The sequence below is a fragment of the Panonychus citri genome, unplaced genomic scaffold (genome assembly GCF_014898815.1).
Source record: "Panonychus citri isolate SS breed McGregor unplaced genomic scaffold, ASM1489881v1 Contig00138, whole genome shotgun sequence".
In the NCBI taxonomy this organism is placed as follows: domain Eukaryota; kingdom Metazoa; phylum Arthropoda; class Arachnida; order Trombidiformes; family Tetranychidae; genus Panonychus; species Panonychus citri.
In genome coordinates this window covers 3466448-3488667 of record NW_026515543.1, presented here as the reverse complement: position 1 = coordinate 3488667, position 22220 = coordinate 3466448, and the positions used below count along the sequence as shown (strand labels likewise).

Below are 22220 nucleotides of genomic sequence, written 5' to 3'. Positions count from 1 at the left end.
TAGTAATTATTTTATCGGATGAGTTTCCGTTTCTATTGAGTCTAATTGATTAGCATCACCAAGGAAGATTAACTGTTTATTCAATTGTTATTCGGATTGGAAATTGTCATTATTTGTTTGAGACAATTGTGACTGATTAAAGATCGAGACTCATTAATTTTGGATTCCAATGGAACCAAATTAAAGTCAGAAATCGTAAAAGAAAAATCCGAATTGATTTGTAAACGGAATCATCGGATTAATTTGATTCGTCATTAATTTCTCATTAATTTCCATGTTCATTGTTATTATCTTTTCCATCTTAATCCAATGGTAATGTTTCCTTTAACTCTCATAACAATTAATTTTTTATCAACAAGATAATTGACTAATTACCTAAAGCATCAAGTCTATTTTTCATTGATTCTTTTTTTGTTTCTTCTCCGTTTATATTAACAGTTAATCTTTGACTCTATTAACAAGATGTGATGATGATGGAAAGTAAAGATGATGAAGATAAGATTAACCAAGCAGAAAATTGATTCAATGGGAGAGAGAACATAAAATGTGAATGTGATGATGATGATCATCATCGAAATCAAGTAGCAAGAGTTATCTCAATGGTTCGAATTCGATTTTTTTCTGTTTTCTATTCTCTTTTAGCTCATCTTTTTTTTATTTATCTTTCAGCTCTCTCTCTCTCTCTCTCCCTGTCGTTTTCTCTTTCATATAAACACAAGTGACAAGAATCATCACCATCAAGTCGAATCGAAAGGCATCCGATAATCATTAGCGAAGAGAAGAAGACAAGTGTATTTATTAGAATGTCGACTTATCTTGGCTTGTTTATCTATCCATTCATCCATAGATGATGAGATGATGATGATGAGATAGAGAAAAAATTGATGAAAAAAGAGTGAGCTGAATGAATAGATACACAAGTTAATAAAAGCCTATTGAGAGAGAGAGAGAGAGAAATGTTGATGGTTCAATCAAATCTTTTTCCATCTTGTTTTTTTCTTCTCCATCATCTCTATAATGTACATAGATTTACGTACAATTCAACAAACACATTCTCATCTCAGGTAACCTGTAATTCACACCATGAAAGAGGAAGGTAAAAGGAAGATGATGAAATTCATTCGGTGAAAAAGGAAACACATTTAGAATATGGAATTATGATCATCATGTTTTCTATTTGTATTCGTTGACCAATTCGATTCACATTAACTTCCAATCGAATGAAAATTTTCATTAGAGTCCACCATTAGCTAAAGGTACTAATTACGAACCGATCAACAAATGAGTTTAACTGTTAAAATCAAACTCTAATTGTAACAATTAAAATTCAAAATTGTCGCCATCTATCTGATCTTCAACAAGTTAAAATGATTTGATTGTTTAATTTCTGGTTAATTGAAAACAATTGAAAGAAACAATTTCGTATCCTTTTGATTGTTTCAATTTGTATTTTTCTTTTCTTTTTCCATTATATTTAATTCATCAAGATGATGATGAGTAATTATCATCGTAATGATGAGTATCATCTGGAGGAAGGTAATTGATGAAAGTGAGTAATTATAATAACAAAGAGTAAAGGAGACAAACAGATGAAAATATCATCATATTCATGTAATACCATCAACAAGGTAAGTATCACTCTCTCATCATCATCATCATAATCATCTCTCTCTCTCTCTCTCTCTCTCAGGTAAGTGAATTGAAAGTTAATTTTTCTGGTTCCGCCTCCGACTGATGATTCTGTTATGAATGGGTTGAAGCGATGAAAAGAGTCAGTTGTTAATCGATGGGAGAGATACAATTATGGATGAAAATTATGGCTCCATCATCTTGTTTCTCTTTCACTTTCTCCCTTTCTTATCATCATTTTCTCTCACTCTTTCCCTATTTATGGATCATTGAGATTGATGAATAGATTGGACCAACCTCATCATCATCATCAGTACGATCTCTTCAAATATTAACTTATATTCATTTTTTTTTTACTTTTACTTTCCAACCTCCATAAATATCATGTTTAGCCCATCATCATTTTCATCATCATCGCAATCATAATCATCATTAAAGGAGAAAAATGATAGAGATAAACTGACACACCCAATCGTTTGTGATGTTCAAGTCTATCTAACAAACACTCACCGTTATCATGTGATAATAATGATCATCAAACCGATCGGAGATCATTTATTTTCAACTACTTTTCGAGTTCGAAGGTGGAAACACAATTTGTCTTCTAAATGTTTATTGGTTTCAAAAGGTAATTTCATAAGCAGAAAACGGGAGAAGAAGAAGAAAAAAAGATGATACAAGGTGAGGATAAATTAAAGTAACAAGGAAGATGATGAAAAAGATAACAATATAATAATAGTAATGATGATGATAGGAAAAGATTAAATATAAAAGGCTGAAAGACACCAAGATATTACCTGGAAATATGAATAAAATGTGAGCAGGTGATGTTTAGTTCTGGGTTGATCTTGTTCCAGAACGTTATTCGTATCATGATTCAGTTGATGAGTAGAAATTGAAATTAAGAAGATAATATTGATATGAGTTTTCGTTGAATATATTGAAAAGATGATAATGATGTTGGAAATAGTGATGAAGTAAAAAAAGATTATGATATTTGACATAAAACAAACCACTTTCTGTATCTTCTTTGCATTAACCTTAACTTTAACCTTATAATGAAGCATCAATGCTCATTTTATGCTTTATCTACTTTATTTCTTTCTCTCTCTCTCTCATCATCATCATCATCATCACTATCATTTTCATTATCATCATCATCATCATCATCTACATCAAAGTATTTATATTCTCTTTCTTTTTTCTCTTTCTCTCCCAGGATCTCTTTCTCGCTTGATCAAGTACATAATCCATGAAAATAACCCTTGGGACAATGTGTATGTTGTTAAAAATGTTTTCCAGCAAGAATAGATGATGAAGATGATGTACTTGTCAATAAAGAACCTGAGTAAAGTAAAAGTGATGAGGAAAAACCAAAGAGTGAGAGAGAGATAGAGAGAGAGAGAGAGATGAGGAAGACAATGAAGACAAATATGAAGATGATGATGGTTATGTTATCCGCTTAAAAAGATGATAACAAACGCGTTTATAACAATAATAAAATGACAACATCGACAACGAAATATGTCATCCCAAGTCTCTCCCTTTCTCTCTCTCTCTCTCTCATCTCTCACACTGCGTAAAAAAAGCATCAAGAAGAACAGTAAAAGGTTATTGAGAAATGATAATACTGATGAGGATGAAGATGAAGATGAAGATACAAAGATTGAAACTATAATCTTGAGAAATGAGTTTCAAAGTATTCTTGACATCTCAATGTTTACATTATCTTCATGTTCACCTTCACCAAATATCCATAATAATGATAATTCAGTAAAATGAAACCTCACTTGAAGTATCTATTTTATACTGAGAAATACTGATTATCTTGTTATTATTATATTCTATCATCATTATCATCATTATCTTCATCATCTCGAGAGATTTTAAATTTTTAAAAAACTTTTTTTCCTCTTTTTCTTTCACCTTTTTATATTATTTTTTTTTTCTTCTTTAAATTCAAATTAGAAAACTGTCAGAATGAAAATATCAAGTTAATCTCATATTCTAATCAGTTGACTTTTAATGTTATTATGATGATGATTATTATCATTTTCATTATAATTATAATACTATTTAATCACATCAAGCATCAATCCTTTTGGTGCATTTGATTTAACTTTTTTCCGTTCATTCTTACCTTGATTAACTCTGATAATTTCTGATTAATAAAAATAGTAAATGATACAATGTTTTCAGTTGATTGTTGATGTTGATTTATCGTGTGATGATTGTTACAATCAAATGAAAACTTGATGATCATATAAACAGTTAGCTGATTGTTTCATCATTGAAAATGATAGTAACTATTGCGTGTTGTTATTATTGTGACAGTGTCTTTTTTTTAATGCTTTATTTTCATTAGATTGTTATAACAGTTTGTTAACAATAATTACCTTTGTTGATTTGTTGTTATAATCATTACAAACCACAGTAGTCAACAAACATAAAGTAAACTGATATTTTCTTGTTTCTTTGTATTTTTCTTGCGCAGTTTCATTTGGAAATGAGATGAAATCAACGAGTAATTCAACCATTAGAATGGACTTTCACTCTGTAATCACAAAGAAGGGGAAAGATGAAGATGAGGATGGAGATGGAGATGATGAGGATGAGGATGATAACGGTGGTTTTTGCTGATGCTGATGAAAAGTAATGACTGAATGAGGTAAACTAGTAACTAAGTCAACAGTTAATGTTGAAGGGAAATTCATTCATCCGATAAAAAAGACTACATTTGTATATATATTGTGATGAAGATGAAGATGAAGATAAGGATGAGGATGATTATCATCTTTGTATTGCTGTTAAGAAACCTTTCAGGCGCGTAAACGAGTCAAAAGAAACTCATATTATAAGTTAATTCTTACTATTACTTATCTTCCTTTTCTTCACCTTTTTTTCATCTTCTTCTACTCTCTCATCATCTTGTCATCTTTTCATCACTCAATTAACTTATATTCATAACTTTTTTTCTTTCTTTCTTTTTCACAATTAAGGAAGATGATGAGTTAACACATCTCTTGGAAAGTGAGAATAAATTCAAAAATTTGCTTTAATTGTTTAAATTAAAATCTAATTGAAACATTTAATTGGAAAATTGATTGAAAAAAAAGGTTAGTTTAAATGTTATTTACTTTATCATGTTGATCACTGTTTATAGCTAACGGTAAATGTTGTTAATAATGATTTGTTGATTTAATCAATTTCATCCGCTGTTATTTTCAGGTAACAACAACAACATGATTGTAAAGGCTCAAGTTAAATATGATCATCATTAAGATTAACATTATCACTCTGATTGTTGGCAAGGAAATCTTTTAGAACCATGTTATTTGTATATAAACTGAGAGTATATTTATGATCCTGTTTATTGATTAACCGTTGATTAAGCTTCATGTCCAAGAAAAATTGAGATTAATGATTGGATTCATACATTTATTTGACAACATTATCGACTTACCTTTAACACATTACCTAAAATGTGTAACAATATATTTAGATATTAAATGTATAGTCAAGAGAGATTCACCAAAACAAGAGTAACAACCCATACAAAAAATGTTATATCGTTTTTCACACTGTCAACTTTATTTACTTCTCACTCTCATCTTGATCATTTCTCTCTCTCTCCCGAAGCATTATCATCATCATCATCTCCATCTTCATCCCTCTTTGAGCCACAAGAAACAAGCAAATTGCGCAAATAACAATAACATAAAAGGAAAGATTCATCTTTAAAACAAGCCAAAAATACAAGAGAAGATGTAAAATAAATATCATCCTCATCCTCATCTTCATCCTCATCTTCATCTTCATCACCACCTACACAAACCCTAACAAGATGAACAACTTAAGATATATACTATTACCTGATTATTTAATTTATATTAACAGAGTTACACTTGATTTATATTTATTTGTTTCTAACTGACTTTCTTAATGATTTCAAAGTTGTACTTTAATTTACTTTTATCATCACTAATCTGTAATGGATAAACTTATCATGATAAGTTACTTTCCTCTCCCACTTATCTTCCTCATCCTTTAATCATTATTATTAATATCATATTATCATCCTCATTATTATCATTGTATCATCCTCATTATATTTATTAGGATAAATTGTCAACAATCACCAAAGGAAAGTTGAAAAATCAAATTGAATCTTGACAGGAAAATTTAATATCGTTAAGTTAATTGTTTTATATGGTTAAGTATATTGATCGTAATTTATATATATTAAATTGTCAAAAATAAATGAACCACCTAAACCATTAAAATTGATAATCATCATTTTAATTGTGAATATAATTATTTTGTTCAACTGTAAATATTAATCAGATTAAGAGTAACAAAAATAATAATAATAATAATCAACTCTCAGTGGATTAATTTAAACAGCATTGAAACTAATGATTATGATATTATTACAATTTACTAATCATGTCTCTTGATTTTCATGTTTATCAGTTGTTATTATTGTTATTAAGTAGTTTAATTAATTAATTATATTGATAATTTAATCAAGTCTAATTACAATCAATGTGAATGGAAACGATTATCAGACAGAAAAAAAAACAAAGTTTATCCATTCAATTAATCAATTAACATGAATCACAAATCACGATTAATCAAAAGTAAATGATTTACAATTCCCCCTGAATTGAACAATCAACTGATTATCTTTCTCTCACCTTGAATGTTAATCACTTTTGGTGATGATTATCAATTGACAATCGACAATTAAATATCATTATTTTGTCTTCCTAATGTTTACAGAGATCACAAAGTTACACACTCTCTGGAAGCTCCACCTCACATGAAATCCCACCTTCCACCCTGGCAACGCCTTTACCACCCTCTCTCTTGGTGGTTACTCATGATGATCAATGAGAAGATGAGGAAGATGAGGATGAAAAAGTGATATTAGAATATGATGATTAAGATTTGCTACTTTCCGGTTGATTGGATAAAACTGTTCATTGTAATTGGAGAAACAAAAAAAGATGATGATTAACTTTCATCTTGACTGATTAACTAATCATAAACAACTAATATTAACCATCAACCTCAAAATATAATGATAACGATTACTTAATTGTCGTTAATCATAATCAACGGTGTAAATTGACTTTCAATGTTTTCCTAATCTTTAATTTCTCTTTGATTGTTTTACTAATGATTAACATTCTGCTGGTAAATTGTCATGATTTAGTTAACTGTTAATAATAAGATACAATTTAACAAAAAATTTACTTGCAATTGAAGAAACCATAAGAAAAAAGTTTCCTCATTTACAAAGTAACAATCAATAAATTATGATAACAATCAAGCCACATTAATGTTAACAATTTGATCAATCAAAATTAACTGTTTCTCACTTTTTTTCATACTATTTTAATCAAATGATAATTTATTAATTGCTGCTCATTAATCATCATATTATTAATATTTGATAATCATAATTATATTAGTAGATTAGTTTAATCATAATTGTAGTAATTAAATAATAAATAGCAATTCCCTTGATAAATTACATCAAATATTGTGTTGATTAATTGTTGATATAATTTACCCTGAGGCTAATAATTTTCATTTAATATTAATTGCTTTGAATTAAAAGCAAAGTAAATCAACTGATTGTTAACAAGTTGATTTATTAACCATAAAAAAAAGTTGATAAAATGTTAATCATACATTTTGTGAGTGTTAACTTGATTAATGATCTACTTTAATTAACTTACACGCGATCAATATGATTAATTAATTGTCTTTTGATTTTCTGTTGAAATTTTATTTTTCTTTCGATTGCAACAATTAAAAGGAAAGTGATTTTAATTGATTGATAATTCCTTTGATTGTTTTGATTGTTGTTTTTGTTTCCAATGTTACACAATTGGAAAGCTTAAGATTGGCATTGATTTTGTTTTCTTTTTGTTAAATAATAATAATAATTACATTTGTTGACAATTAGTTAATAACTAATAAAGATTATACAATAATAATAATTAAAAGAAATGATTAAATTGTTAATAATCATAAATGATGATGAAAGATAATAGTTAATGATGATAAGTTGTAATAATTAATAATAATTAACAAGGACTTGGAAGTGTTAACATGTTTTGTTGGGCCTTGTTAGTAGTTGTTTGATTGAGTATGAAAGTGGATGATGGAGAGTTGGATGTAGGGTGGGAGCCGGTCCTCCATTTGTACCCGGCGGTGAGCCAACGGTCAGTGAGGTTTCCATTCCGGAAACATGGGGATGATGAAGGTGGTTGGTGTTGACTGTTGGTGGGCAAGGGTGATAAAGGATAGGAACTGCTCTGATCCGTTGAGCGGCGGCTTGAGCCATGTTATGTGCTTCCATTTCAGCGGCGATTTGTCGCTTCCATTTGTTTCGACGATTTTGAAACCATATTTTCACCTGAGTCTCAGTTAAATGAAGGGACGCGGCCAAACCCGCTCTCTCTGAACTAGACAGGTAACGTTTTATGTCAAACGTTGATTCTAATTGGAAAACTTGACTTCGAGTGAAAACTGTTCGTGTTTTCTTTTTCCGTCTATTTGGACCACTTCCGTTGAGTCCACCTCCGTTGGAACTTCCTCCTCCTCCTCCATGACCCACAGAACCAGGGGATGAACCATCTTCATCACCACCAATACCTTTACTATCTTTATCTCCTAATCCTGTTTGTTCAGTTATATCTGATTCGCAATCAGAATCTGAGGTAACACCTTCGTCCATGTCAATATCAACCGGAGTGTCTAATGTAACAATCAATTAAATTTCAACAATTAGGAAAGGAATCAAATTGAAATGAGTTATAAATAACGGAATCAGTTTAATAAAACTGAAGATGATCAATAAATTGTAATAATAACATTCTAAATAACTTTTTATTGTGACCATTGGATTAATAATATTCATAAGGTCAATTCTTAGCAATTAATCTTAAGCTGAGTAAATATGAAAATTCAATTCTAAAGATAACTATCAGGCTAATTTTAGATAGGAAAATGTTCATGATGATAACTAATCGTTGACAATCAAGATAATCATAATTTGATTAGAAAGTATAATTTCCTAGTATTAACTTGTAATTCCCATTTGGATTATCAGGTTAACTTGAATAATTTATTTATCATGATAAACATGATTAGCTTGACCTTAGTCATGTCAATATCAACTCAGTTTAATTCTGGTCAATGATTAAATTATGAGAAAACCGAAAATTTGTTTGAACAAACAACCAGATTGATTATGATTAACATGAAATTAATTGTTAAATGTAAAATAAATCATTTACCTGATTGATAAGGTCTCGATGGATGAGATGAAATTGAATGATTAGATGAGTTTCCATTGGTTAACGGATGATGATGAGGATGATAAAGGTGATGATGTGAAGGATGATGAGGATGAACACCATGAAGTCGCAACATTGAATCACTAAAAGCATCAGTAATATAATGATGATAAAAAGTGGTGGTCATTAAATTATCATTAGTATTTTGATTACTATTAACAGATTTATCATTAAAATTATTAGCATCTTTATCAGGACAACCTTTTAATGAGTTAATTGTTGTTGATGATGAAAGTGATGATGATGAAGATGATAGAGGAGGAGGTGTTGTTGATGTTGATCGATTGTTGTTATTATGATGATTAAGGTGATGATTGTTAACATGATGATTGTATAACCCTGTGATTAAGGTGGTTGACAATTTAGATCCAAATGAGATTGGACTTAAATTACCTTTTAATTTACCATTACGAGTTAATTCATCAATGATTAAACTATTATCCTTGGCAGAGATTGAAGAAGATGATGAAGATGTGGTTGAAGAAGAGATCAAATTATTATTATTATTATTATTATTTACATGGTTAAGTGTTGTCGATGATGAGGAGGATGAAGATGAAGATGAGGTTGAAGTAATCGTTGTAATTGTTGATGATCCTGTTGATGATAAGGATAAGGATAAAGGTGAAGAGGATGAAGGTGAAGATGTTGAGATAATTGTAACTGGAATTGGTGATGTTGGTGATACAACATTTTTACTTGATTGTTGATGATGATGATTTGTAATTGTTGGTGTAACAATTATCGATGTTAAACATTTGCCAAAAGTTTTAACACAATCAACCGTTGATAGTGAATTTTGTGAATTAATTGTCGATGATAAAGATAAACTGGAGCTCGGTGGGTTCGTTGATTTAGATAAAAGTCGACTTATGCTGAACGATAATTTCGGCGGTGATTTAGGAGATGATTTAGAAATTGAAATGCTCGAATTGGAATTGATTAAATTGTTAGGACCAGTTGTAGAAACACTATTATTGTTATTGGCGATTGTTTTGTTAGTGATTAATTCGCTTTGATCAATTAATGAATGGTCACTTCCATTGGAACACAAATCATCATCCGTTTGATTTTCCATCATTGATGAAGAGAAAGTTGGATAAAAAAAAAAGAAAAGAAAAGAAAAAGTAAATTAATTAATCACTTGTACGTTATTCTCAAAATTAATGAGCGACAATTATTCAAGTTATTAAAAGGACTCCGATTGATCAGGATGAAGATAAATTTAAGGAGAATGCAAGTTGATTGTAGCTAAATTGTTGTTCGTGTTATGATGATCATTGGAAGTTGTTACTCCATAAAGAGAGTGAGTTATTTTACTAATAAGGTGTTCGTAAGTTTTTCTCTTGCTTGAGTAGAGGATGAAGATAAGGAGGATAAGGATGATGACTGAGGAAAAGAGAATGAAAAAACTAAGATGTTAAATAATCTAAAATGTTTCCTTCTTCTATTGGCTCATCACTTATCATCATGACTCCGCCTCAGATGATTTTCATCCGACATCATCTCTCCTCATCCTTTTACTCTTACAACAAGAACCTCCTATTTCTATAGGAACATAATGTTTATTTCATTTTCTCTTTTCTCTTCCGTATCTTCATCTCTCTCTCTCTCTTTCTCTCTTACTACTCACACTTTTTATCTTCGAGTCTTCCTCTTTAGCTTTTTACCTCAATAGAAAATAAAACTTTCAGTTTCTCTTCCCTGGAACTTATTATTTTACATTTTCTTCAACATCATATAAATATTATCGTTATTATTGTTATCATTTTGTTAATTGGTTGGAACGGAGTAGAAAAGGAAACAAGGTGAAATTGAATTTCAAATTTTCGTTCAATTGGTCAAAGAAAATAGAACGAGTTAAATCAACTTGTAAATTAACCTAAACAATCAACATTTTCATCTTATTCTATCATATTGGTCAAGGATAATGAAAGAAAATAAAAAGAGAAAAGAATATTTTTACCAAAATTTTTCTCTTCTCTTTTGGTTTAAGGTCAACTTTACATGATACAAATGATACAAAAGCCTTGTGATTATGTGTAACCAAGTAGCCAGTATATTAATATATCCTAATAGACTGGCAAATTGACTGACCAAATCAAAATTTTATACATTATATCATATCAAATTACCCTTACAGTTTAAGATTACAAGTTTTGATAAAAACTTACCTTTGTAAACAGAATATATAATCACTGAAAGTCATCGGAAAATCATACAAACCATCATATCAACAACAATGGCCACAATAGAGGAAGATGAAGACCAAAGATGATGAAGAAGATGAATAAGAAAAAAAAAATCAAAGTCAAATCCATAAACACAAAAGGAAAACAAATGTAAAAAATACTTCCCTTAAAACCTTAGGCCTGAACAACAAAACCCGAAAAGTGATTCAATAATTGGATTAACCATAAACACACAACATAAGCACTAAAATTAATATCCACTTACAACCGTTAGTTTACAATAGAAATGATAGAAAATTAAATGTACATTAATCAGAAAGTAATCATTAAATAAGATTAACAATTAATTCACAACAATCAAAACCCAAACAAAGAAAAACAAACGGACCGAGGGACCGATATACTAATTGCAAAGAGATCGAAACGTTAATCAAAAAAAAGAAAAGAAAAAGTTTTTCTCTCTCTCTCTCTCTCTGTGACTATTATCATCCATTGAAGATGATGATATAAATCATCATCAATTTAATCACCATAATCATGAAAAGATCATTAAAAAGTATAATTGTAACAATAAGTTGAAAGGAGATGACAAATTAATGAACAATTTAAACTTCTCTTCATAATTATAATCATTAAATTAGGCTGATGGTTAATCATAATAATTAGATTCAATTGATGAGAAATTAAGTATTTCCAGTTAATGATAATTGATTTCACATTCATATCTAATTGACTGGCAGCAATTAAACTTTACCCTAATTACTTTAATCAATTCAATGAATTAATAAATTGACAAATGTAATCATCCTATTCATTAATTGTATTAATATTAATAATTCATTAACAACACAGTTGACACTTAAAATTAATTATCTTCAGGTTTGAAAACAAAGTAAAAAAAAATGAACAAGCAAAATCTCAATTCAATTAACTAATTGTTGGAATAACAATTCAAAGTGTAATTCAGTTAATTGTCGTTTTGGTAATAGTGTTAACCGGAAAGATTATATTTCCGCAATGATAATCAAAATGCTGAGAAAGTTAATTCAATATTAGAAATTGTAAAGAGATATAAATAAATTGATTCCATTAGAAAAAAAAATTCCATTTGATTATTATGATTCTCGATGATGATGATGATGAAGATGATTAAAGATGAGGATAAGTGATGAGGATAAAATTTTTCATTTATTTTGATTCTTTTGATACAAAAAACTAGATCTAAATGATAACCTCCATTAGCTTTTACATGAATATGATTTTACATTAACCATTGATTCTGGTTAAATTGTTTGTCATCAAATAACATTAAGAATATCTAACAATCAGTGAATATATCCAATAGTGATTAAAAAGAGGCAAACAAATGATAATCAAGCGAATTGATGAGAATCAATAACAATTAAGATGAACGATTAGTTGATGAAATTATTACAAAAATTGGCAAATTTCCACCATGAATTTGAAACTCATTCAAGTTTCAAATATTTTCTCATCGTCATCAATTGAAATTGTAATTCATTCATCATCTTTTATCATCTAGATAAACTTGATTATGATAAATTATCATAATTGTAATAATAATTTACCTTTGGATGAACATGAATAATCAAATGTTAGTGTTATTATATTGAGAGAAAGTATAAAAAAAAATCTCATTCATAAGAAAAAAAAGTTTTCAATTCATTCTGTAAATATAAGTTTCATATCTAACAATTTACTCAAGTGAATTGGTTACTATTATCATTTGATTGTGACTATTTACTGATTGTTAAAATCATCTCAACTGAAATAATTAGTTTCAACCAAAATAATATTAATAATAACAATCTATTAACAGCAAATACAAATTGAAAGGGTTACCAGAAATTTTAAACTTCTATTCATAACTAACTGATTCTGATGACCGAAAATAGATTCAGTTTGTTAATTGTTATAAGTAAATAATTAGGTAAATGTTCATATTGTCCCTTAATTAGCAATCGAATGCGTTTTAGAACCAATTTGGTAAAGTTTCTTGAGACCAAAATCGATTAGTTAATTGTAATGGAAGAAATTTTCTCATTCTCAGAATTTTCATCATCAATTAAGATAAATTATAGTTAAATTAACTAACTATGAATATGAGTAAATGATCAGGTAACATCATTATTGGAATCGATTTTGTCTCTGATGCTTATTAGAAATGGAAACAGTTTCATGTTACTTGTCAATGTTTTGGTTTCATCTTCATCTTATTACTGATTGTATCTCAATCTAATCAAGTAAATTGTTATTAGTTTGTCAACAAAATGTAATAATAATGATGATAATCAGGAAAATCTAGTACAAGATAAAAATAATTACAATTTAAAATTGATAATAATCAAGGTAATCAAGTTAATAAACCGATCAACTTGTAACGAGAACAGTTAATGTTTATTTGAGTTCATTTTCAATAATTACCTTTAATTAACTGGTTAATTGTTTGTATTTGCTTAATTTTCTTACCTGGTTTAGTTATTTAAGAGTAAATTATCTTACTGATTGTTTATTAGTTTAAATTGTCCCCAAAATGGTTTAACTGTCAATTGTTTACTCTTCAAACAGGTAGATTGATTTTCTTTATCAATTCTATTGTTAATTGTTATCCATTGACCCTGAAGGGCTTTCTTTTCATTAATCTCGTCCACTTTATCCAATTATTATCTTTGGAAAAGGATTAACTGATAGTTTGCTTGCTCTCTAACAATTAAGAATAAAAAAATAGATGAAATCCTTTAATCACTTTCTCTTCAAGGTAAGAAAATGACTTCTAAGTTTTTACCAATAAAAGGAAAAGATGAGAGAGAGAGAGAGAAAGATGAGAAATTTATCTTCTTATCATCATCATATTTACCTGACAAATCCATCAATTACAATTGTTATTTATCAGTGTTATTAGTGGGAGGACATGTTGTTGTGGTTAACCATTATCATCCTTTGTCATCATCCAGGAAGAGCTTAGTCTTTGTGCTTTATTATGATTGTTAATCCTTTTCTTTCAGCTCATCTTTTTTTCCCTTTCTGCTTGTTAAGTTGAGCACTAATTGTTACCGCAATTACGATGATTATCGTACCAATTTGAATGATAATATGTGTATAGTGATGATTGATTCATTTCGCATTGTTACCTGTGTTGTTGAGACAATTGATTGTGAGTTATTTAGTTTTGGGAGTTTATTTAGGACAAAAAAGAAGAGGAAAAGTGATTAGCTAAATTGATGTCATTGGTGATTAACAGGTAAGAATGTGGATCACAAAAGGTATTGAGAAACGATCAGCATGTAAATGTGAAGGATAGAAAAAAAAAATGCCAAAAAGGATGCGGATAAACATTATTTAAGATAATCATCATTAAATGTTGATTATCAAGAGTAAAAAATGATAAATTTATAGACAGATGGGATGAGAGGATGAGGATGAACAGATTTGGATTATCTACTTGTTGTTATTGTTGTTGATTTTAATGATGGACACTCAATTTCATCAGGGGAATCTGAAAGATATATATAAGTAGTAAATGGTTTTGATAATTGGTAAGTGATGCTGATCATCATCATAATCATTATCAACGTAATCATGATTCAAATTATATTGTTATCATTAGACTCATCAGGCAATCTTTTTAAAAGACAATCCGATTGATATCTTATATGTTGAATAGTTTCAACAACAATAAAAATAGGAGGAGGTGGTATGAGGGAGGAAGATGAGGATGAGGAGAAGAGAGAGAGAGAGAGAGAGAGAGAGAGAGAGACAGAGGAAATTAAAGTAAGAGAAGGAAAAAAAGATTAGTGAAATATGACAGTCCCTTTTAGTGCGTTCCTTTGGGATGAGACAAGGATTAATTGTTGCTATTGAATTTCGAGGTGACATTTAAAGCTCATCTTCCTATCTCTTTATCTTTGATCCATTTTCGATGATAATTCCAATTCCTTTAGTTTTTACAATGTATATTCACTAGAGAAAAGCTAGAGAGAGAGAGAGAGAGAGAGAGACCATTAGAAAGGTCAACAAAAAAAGGTCTCGAATGGGTTTAGAGAAAAGTTCTAAATATTGATGATTAAACGAAAATGATGAGATTCTGTTTGGTTATCGTTTTCCATTTTTAATGAACCAAACAAATCGATCCAATTTAACTATCAGATTACCAATGATAAGAGTTTAGTCCAAATCGTCGTGAATTTTGATCATTCAATTCCTATTGTTTTTAAATCCAAATCAATAATTTTCAATACAAGTGAACCTTTAGTGGAGAGTAAAAAACGTCAATAATTTACGATAATCTATTGTGATTGAATGTGACTCTCTTTTGTTGTTTAATTTCACGATCTCCCTCTTGAGTTAATTTAGGATTATCCTTTTGATTCCTCACCAGAGAGAAAGATACTTCAATAGGTACTCGACCGTAGTACAAATTTGTACATTAACCAGTTGATTTTCGAGTCACTAGTTTATCACTGTTATTAAAATCACCAATATAAAAGAGCGTCAATGAGCCAATAGTGATATCATTTACTCTCTCTCTCTCTCTCTCTCTCTCTCTCTCTCTCTCTCTCTCTCTCTCTCTCTAACTCCTGACAACTGATTTAAGAGTCAACAGCTATTAGAACACTCGAGGGTGGGTAGTGAGTACTCATAGAACACGAAAAGAAGAGGGTGACCTAGAATAGAAATAAAATATAAAAGAGAGAAAAAAAATAATATTTGTGTTAGTTTTTGAATTTCTTTCAAATAATAATACGAAAAGTGTAACCTAATGTATTAATACATCTACCTATGCATTAGAATACATTTACCGTTATGATGAGAGTATTTTTCTTTATAACAAAATATTAGAAAGGAAGATGATAGATTCAGTTCTCTATCTTTTTCTTTCATCATTCTCATGACAATTTTATCTAATAAAAAGTCAATTACTTGTTACATATGCTCAGATCTTTCATTCATCTCTATTGAGAAGATAAATTATCTTGTCATTTAATCAGTCAATTTATGATTATCATCATTGAATATAAATCAAACTAATGATCAGATGATGATTGAGGTGAATTATTTTTTTTTTCTTCCATCACTTACCAATTAATTTAATATTTGATTGTTTGAAATTACTCTTGATCTTTAAAGGGGATAAAGGTTGACATCTCTTTCTTATCATCTAATTCAATCTCAATGAGGAACATGTTGTTGGGTGAACTTTGTCTCTTTTTTCATCTCCATCCTGATAATACATATGATGAGGATAATGTAGATGATAATTGAGATAAGGTGATCACTTTGCTTTATTTTGGTGTTGCCAGATTAATATTATTAATACTGTTGGATGATGATAAGGAATCAGGGATGAATGATGAATGATGAATGTTTCCTTGTTTATATTGAAGATAAATCTAAGAGAGGAAAAGAAAGAGATGATGATGATGATGATATTTTGAAGCAAAATACTCATTCATAAATTAATAACAAATGATTAGGCTTATGGCTTAAGCTTTTAAAAGGGTTAGTCTGTTATGATGAAATGGTTAAGCTGGTTTAGGTGAATTAAAGATGACGTAGTTATATGGTTCATAGATATTATGATATATTCACTTGATTATCCAGCATAAATCAGTTAAATTAAGCATTAAATGAATCTCATGGTGATTGCTTAACATTGTTGTTAAAAAAACAAAAACAATCCATTATTAAGTATCCCCATTAATCAGTAGTTACAGGAATTGGAGGATTGTTACCTGGAAGATGAATGAAAAAAGATATGAATGAGTGAAAATTGGTCAATTGCATAGGAAATTAATGGTGGATATTGTTAAGGAATTGATTGCAAAAGAAGAAAAAGAGAAGAAATTAAGTCAATTAGAAAAACCTGAAAGAAATTAACTGATTTTGATATGTTTATCTAATGGAAATCAGCTGATGAAATTTGATTAAATTTGTATCCAACTGATGATCCAATTGTGATACTTTAAGATTGTAGAGTAAAAATTAGTTGATTGAAATGGATGATTAAGGTGATAACAATGGAAATTATCAAGACAATCAAATCAGCAGCATATTAACAATTGACGATATTTAGTTAGGTAATTTTGGTCCATTAAATTGATGGGCAATAATGTAAGCAATCTGAATGATGATTCCTGTGGAGAGTAACAAATTGTAATCATCTGTAAATAGAGAAGTAAAAATGATAATAGTTAATAATGTAATAAGGTTAACAAGTTGATTATAAGAAGATGAAGATAAAAAGATGAGGAAATAAAATGTACTTGAGAGGAGGGAAAATAGTAAAGGAATAGGAAACATTAAAAAGGTGAACCAATGGATGAAGATGAGGATAAAAATGAATAATAAAAGATAGGTAATAGTTATAGATGGAATAAGAAAGAGAAAGGGATGACAAGGTAAAAGATGATGATGATGATGATTAGAGTGAAGATTCATTGTCATTTTCTGTCATTTAATGTAACATGTTTGCGGATGAACATCAACAAACACAAAACAACAATCAAAATCTAAACTCAATTGGATTACTTTTCCTACATTCATCTTGGTGTATCATCATTTCCAGTTCCATTTCGTTGTTTTTACCTACAAAATAAAAGAGGAAGATACAAGAGAAATGGTGAGAAATAAGAATTGGTAAGTAAAAGTAAAAAGAAAACAATCTTGAAGCCTAAAAGAAAAATGAATTTCTCTTCAACTTTCACAGAATCTCCTCCAGGAAGAAAGTGTATCGTTTTACTTTCATAACAATTACCTCCTTCTCCAAAGACACTACACCAAAATGATCATGCTAAAGATGAAATTCTAATAAAGAGAATTAGATAAAAGAATAATTTTGAAATTCCACCATAATGAATAACAATCAGCTCTTAATCTTGAAGAATCGCCAATCCAAAGATATGAACAATCAAACCAACGCCAAAGAGAAGAGACATTTTCTCAACTTCCAATTCAACGACCAATTGACACCTGAATTCGCAACTGAATTAGGAATTACAAGTGGAAAAGAATAAAAAATATGATCAACAATTAAGAAATAAATGACATAAATAATAAAAGAGAAAAAAAATAATTAAAAAAGAGAAACAATCAACAAAGTAAACAAAAAGATTCTCGTTGCTTGGTAACCAGAAGTGGGAGGAGAATCAATTTGTTTACATAAGATGTTGTTGATTATTTTTCTTGTTAACAAGTGAGAATAATTTGTTTTTTTCTCAATTACTTATTTAAGGTCAACACCTTTATAGAAAGTTGGACAGTGGTCATCATGTTTTTCTAACATTCTCAATGGTGTCTTGAAGATTTTCTTCTTATTTTGCCTCTTTACCTTTGCCACCTTCTTGTTTGACCTACACGAGTCCATCGATTACAGTTGGTTGCTCTCTTTTCATCTTCTCCATTGGACCAAACAAATCATCTTTATCTTCATCTTATTCATCAATACAGGTAAGTAAACAAATCTATTATCACTCTTTTTTCAATTACAACAATAATGATATATCATCATCTCTATCATCAACTTTACTAATATGTTTATCATTTGTCTCTCTCTCTCTCTCTCTCTAGGCTAATTCAATTGTGTATAATCATATTATTGTTGTGAGCGACTACTGTTAGTTTATTTTGTATCTTCATTGTCCACTAACAAGCCAATTGACCAAAATAGTCTTAAGTATAAACACAACCAACTGTAAAGTCCCTTGTAAAAAAATGAGACTGGACAATAATACAGATATGAATGTATACATAATGATGAATACAAAAGGTATGTTATTTTAAGTCTCTCTCTCTCTCTCCTCTCCTTTCTCCCTTTCTCTTTCTGTTTAAAGCTTGACCACTCAGTCAAAGGTCATTTGAAAAGAAAAATTCAATGACCATTGATATAAAGAAAAAGTTATACATATTTTTTTATTGCAAAAGAAAATATCAAACAAAGAGTTTCACTTTTATTTTCTTCCTTTTATGATTACATTGATTTGGAACATTTTGATTTAGTTATAATTGTTAGATATAAATGTTCATTGATTAGAGTATGAAAATAACCCCCAGGGTGAATTTATAATCATCTTACATGTATATTAATGTTTTTTTTCTTCATCATATTCTGATGAGAGAGAGAGAGAGAGGAGGGATGAAGGAGGGTAAATGGGTGGTAATGGGAGGATAAGAAAATGAGATGAGAGTAAAAGGTAAAGAAAAGTAAACGTATTAAAATGATCACAAAATCTAATTGTGATTCTATCAATTATATAATGATTATAATAAGAATACCATAAGAATCAACCAATAACTAATAACAATTTAATAATATCAATGTAAAAGCAAAATATTGACTTGTGGCTATTTAAAATATTCATTATATGTTAATTTGCCATCAGAATATAAAAAAAACTGACCAAGTCACTCGACATTGACCTCATGTCGATATTTGAATGACCATAATAATAATTATTATCACTAGTTAGTTGATTGGTTGGTGAGTATATAAAAAAATAACCATTATCATCATAGTCGTCATTGTCATTATCATTATTTTGTGTTGATATTATGATTATGATGATGATTATTGTTGTTTTTATGTCCATTACTTTTGAATATCTCTATTTGTTTATCAAATGATAATAATCATAACAATCTCTTGGTCATAATAATAAACAGTCTAATAGTCCATCTAGAAAGTAAAGGTCACTTTAGGGTCACTTTGGGATTGAATCTGCAAAGAAGAAGAGAAAGATGAAGATGAAGATGAAGAAGAATGATAACAAATTGAAATATATTAACTTCGAAATTACTTATGGACATTACGAACTTACATGTTTAATCTTTATTTGTTTGTTGTCCATTTGAATACCTTTTGTTTACCAAATATCGAATACGAAATAATATGAAAAAAAGAGTAGAAAGAAAAGTTTTATTTTCTTCTCTAAACATTAAACTCACTTTCTTATATAATATCATTTAGGTGAGTGAATTTGAAATAATATTAGAAGATGGTGAAAGAAATGGATATGAATGGTGATGAGGAAGAAAACATCAACATGGAAAATGTAAAATCAAGTAAATTTTCATGTTCGCTCAGTAAAACTCATTCATTTTATCCCTTTACTCAGGATTCTTTTATTTCCATCAAGTTAAATTTACACTATTTTCGTATGAATATTCAACATCTAATATTTTATTTTCTCTGTGGTTTTTAATGTAATACATTTGACAAGAAAATGATGATGATGACAACAACATGAAGACGATACACAAAAAGAGTAAGTGAGAGAGAGAGAGAGAGAGAGAGAGAGAGAGAGAGAGAGAGAGACAATATTAGAAGAAAATGGTTTCATGATGACAAAAGGAAGATAAATAATAATGATGACGATACAATACCTTTTATTACTTGTTATATATCGATGTATGTACAGGAAGAGTGATGATGAAACCGCATTAATATCGGAGTAGTCACATGGCTCATTTACTTAACAAGTTGTTGTTATCATTGAATTGTTATTAATTCACTTGTAATCATCAATATGCACTAAATTGTACCAATGAATCGTAAATATGAATCGATAGATGTCTAATGGTTACGGAAGTTATAATATTTATGAGTATCTGTTGTTGATATATTGATGATAAGTTGATAATAATGAGGAAGATCATAAAAACCTAATAGTTTTGTATTGAATTGCTTTTTATTTTTACTCAAAATAATTGACGATTATCAGAGTGGGATGAAGGGAGGAAAATGGTTCCTGGTGGTAAAATCTCATTGGGACAATAACTGATATTCGTAAATGTTTTCAGGTTAAAAACGAACATTTATCACTAGAAGATAAATCGAGATAATGATAATAGTTTAATTCTAATAATTCTGAGGAAAAGATTCGATTGTCATGATTTCGAGTTTTTCTTTTCTTTTTGTATCTTCACCTATTAGGGATTAGATTGTTTGTCTCTCTTGATTTCACCTTGATTAAGATTATCGATATTGATTAATTGGGACTGAGAAAACTTTTTCTTTTTCTCTACTGATTCAGTGTCTCGAAGAATCTTCACCTTGACCAGAATATTTCCGATTGATTCTTAAGGAGATCAGTTATCGTTTCGAAAAGTTCTTTTCGATTCTTGAAGCCACTTTCAAAGTTGTCGCGCTCGCAATTATCGATCAATAATTACCATGGATTTTGGAATTTTATGAATTTCACCTTGAATTTTTTATTCGTTTTCGATTACCTTGTTTAATCTTCACCATCTCTCTTTCTCTTTTCTCATCTTCGAATCTTTATTAATCTGTATTACTACAGAACTCAATCTAAGTTTATCCTCTCACTTGCGCCTGTCATCACATCATCTTCTCTCTTTATCTTTGGCGGATAAAATGTTATCCTGTAACTGGAACACTTTCCATGATATTATAATGATAATTTAACACTTATAGGTATCATCATCTTCATCTCTATCATCATCTTTAAAATTTTCCACTTGTCAAATAGTCTCTATTCCTGAGATTCACTAAATTACATTGTGATTCTCTAACATTCATATACATAAAGATATGAAATTATCTGTGGAAAAAAAATTTACAGAATGATGATGATGACAAATGCTAACAATTTATTACTCTAAATTCAATATACTCAACAATTCTCCCTGTGTTTATTTACCTTATTCCTCCATTCATATGAATCAACTAATATTTTCCACTCCCACTTTTCAACCAGAACGTGAGTAAAATTATCATAGAGAAAAAAAAACAACACTGAATTCGAATAAATTTGATTCATTGAGACACAGAATTGAAAGACAAACATGTTACACCTTTTTTCTCTCACTATCATGCTCAAAATATATTCCAAGTCAAGATAATATTCAGAAAGATTCAAATTCTCCAGAGATTTTGATAAAAGTAAATTATATTTTTTTCTTCTCTAAGTTGATATAATTTACTGATTATCATGATTATTACTATTATCATCATTACCTGTATCAAAAAGATGAAGAGAGAGAGAGAGAG

General features: G+C 29.1%; 1 protein-coding gene and 3 long non-coding RNA genes across 14 annotated transcripts; 2 read left to right on the top strand and 2 right to left on the bottom strand.

Moving 5' to 3' along the window:
- The first annotated feature begins 1405 nt into the window (after positions 1-1405).
- On the top strand, positions 1406-5886 carry LOC128392907 (uncharacterized). 3 transcript variants are annotated; one of them, XR_008326050.1, is made up of 6 exons: positions 1406-1628; positions 2022-2310; positions 2849-2906; positions 4124-4297; positions 4629-4745; positions 5269-5886. It is a non-coding gene; the product is annotated as an uncharacterized LOC128392907 (long non-coding RNA). The 3 variants fall into 3 exon arrangements; XR_008326049.1 differs by having other exon boundaries at positions 4858-5886; XR_008326051.1 differs by having other exon boundaries at positions 2849-3009; positions 4858-5886.
- Positions 5887-7401: 1515 nt separating this feature from the next.
- On the bottom strand, positions 7402-14962 carry LOC128393736 (uncharacterized). 4 transcript variants are annotated; one of them, XM_053353949.1, is made up of 4 exons: positions 14073-14962; positions 11177-13988; positions 8943-11094; positions 7402-8400 (listed from the first exon to the last, which is right to left on the bottom strand). In XM_053353949.1, exons 3-4 carry the CDS (start codon positions 10081-10083, stop codon positions 7748-7750), a joined length of 1794 nt encoding a protein of 597 aa, XP_053209924.1. In that variant the 5' UTR covers positions 10084-11094; positions 11177-13988; positions 14073-14962; the 3' UTR covers positions 7402-7747. The 4 variants fall into 4 exon arrangements, with proteins under 4 accessions (XP_053209924.1, XP_053209923.1, XP_053209926.1 ...); XM_053353948.1 differs by having other exon boundaries at positions 11177-13918; XM_053353951.1 differs by having other exon boundaries at positions 8943-10039; positions 11177-13918.
- A 5-nt stretch (positions 14963-14967) lies between these two features.
- On the bottom strand, positions 14968-18334 carry LOC128393738 (uncharacterized). 6 transcript variants are annotated; one of them, XR_008326250.1, is made up of 7 exons: positions 17970-18324; positions 17753-17800; positions 17079-17376; positions 16661-16947; positions 16295-16605; positions 15367-15879; positions 14968-15186 (listed from the first exon to the last, which is right to left on the bottom strand). It is a non-coding gene; the product is annotated as an uncharacterized LOC128393738 (long non-coding RNA). The 6 variants fall into 6 exon arrangements; XR_008326254.1 differs by having other exon boundaries at positions 16805-16861; positions 17970-18321; XR_008326251.1 differs by having other exon boundaries at positions 16805-16947; positions 17970-18320.
- Positions 18335-18391: 57 nt separating this feature from the next.
- Positions 18392-22220, top strand: LOC128393739 (uncharacterized). Its single transcript, XR_008326255.1, has 3 exons — positions 18392-18661; positions 18782-18980; positions 21244-22220. It is a non-coding gene; the product is annotated as an uncharacterized LOC128393739 (long non-coding RNA).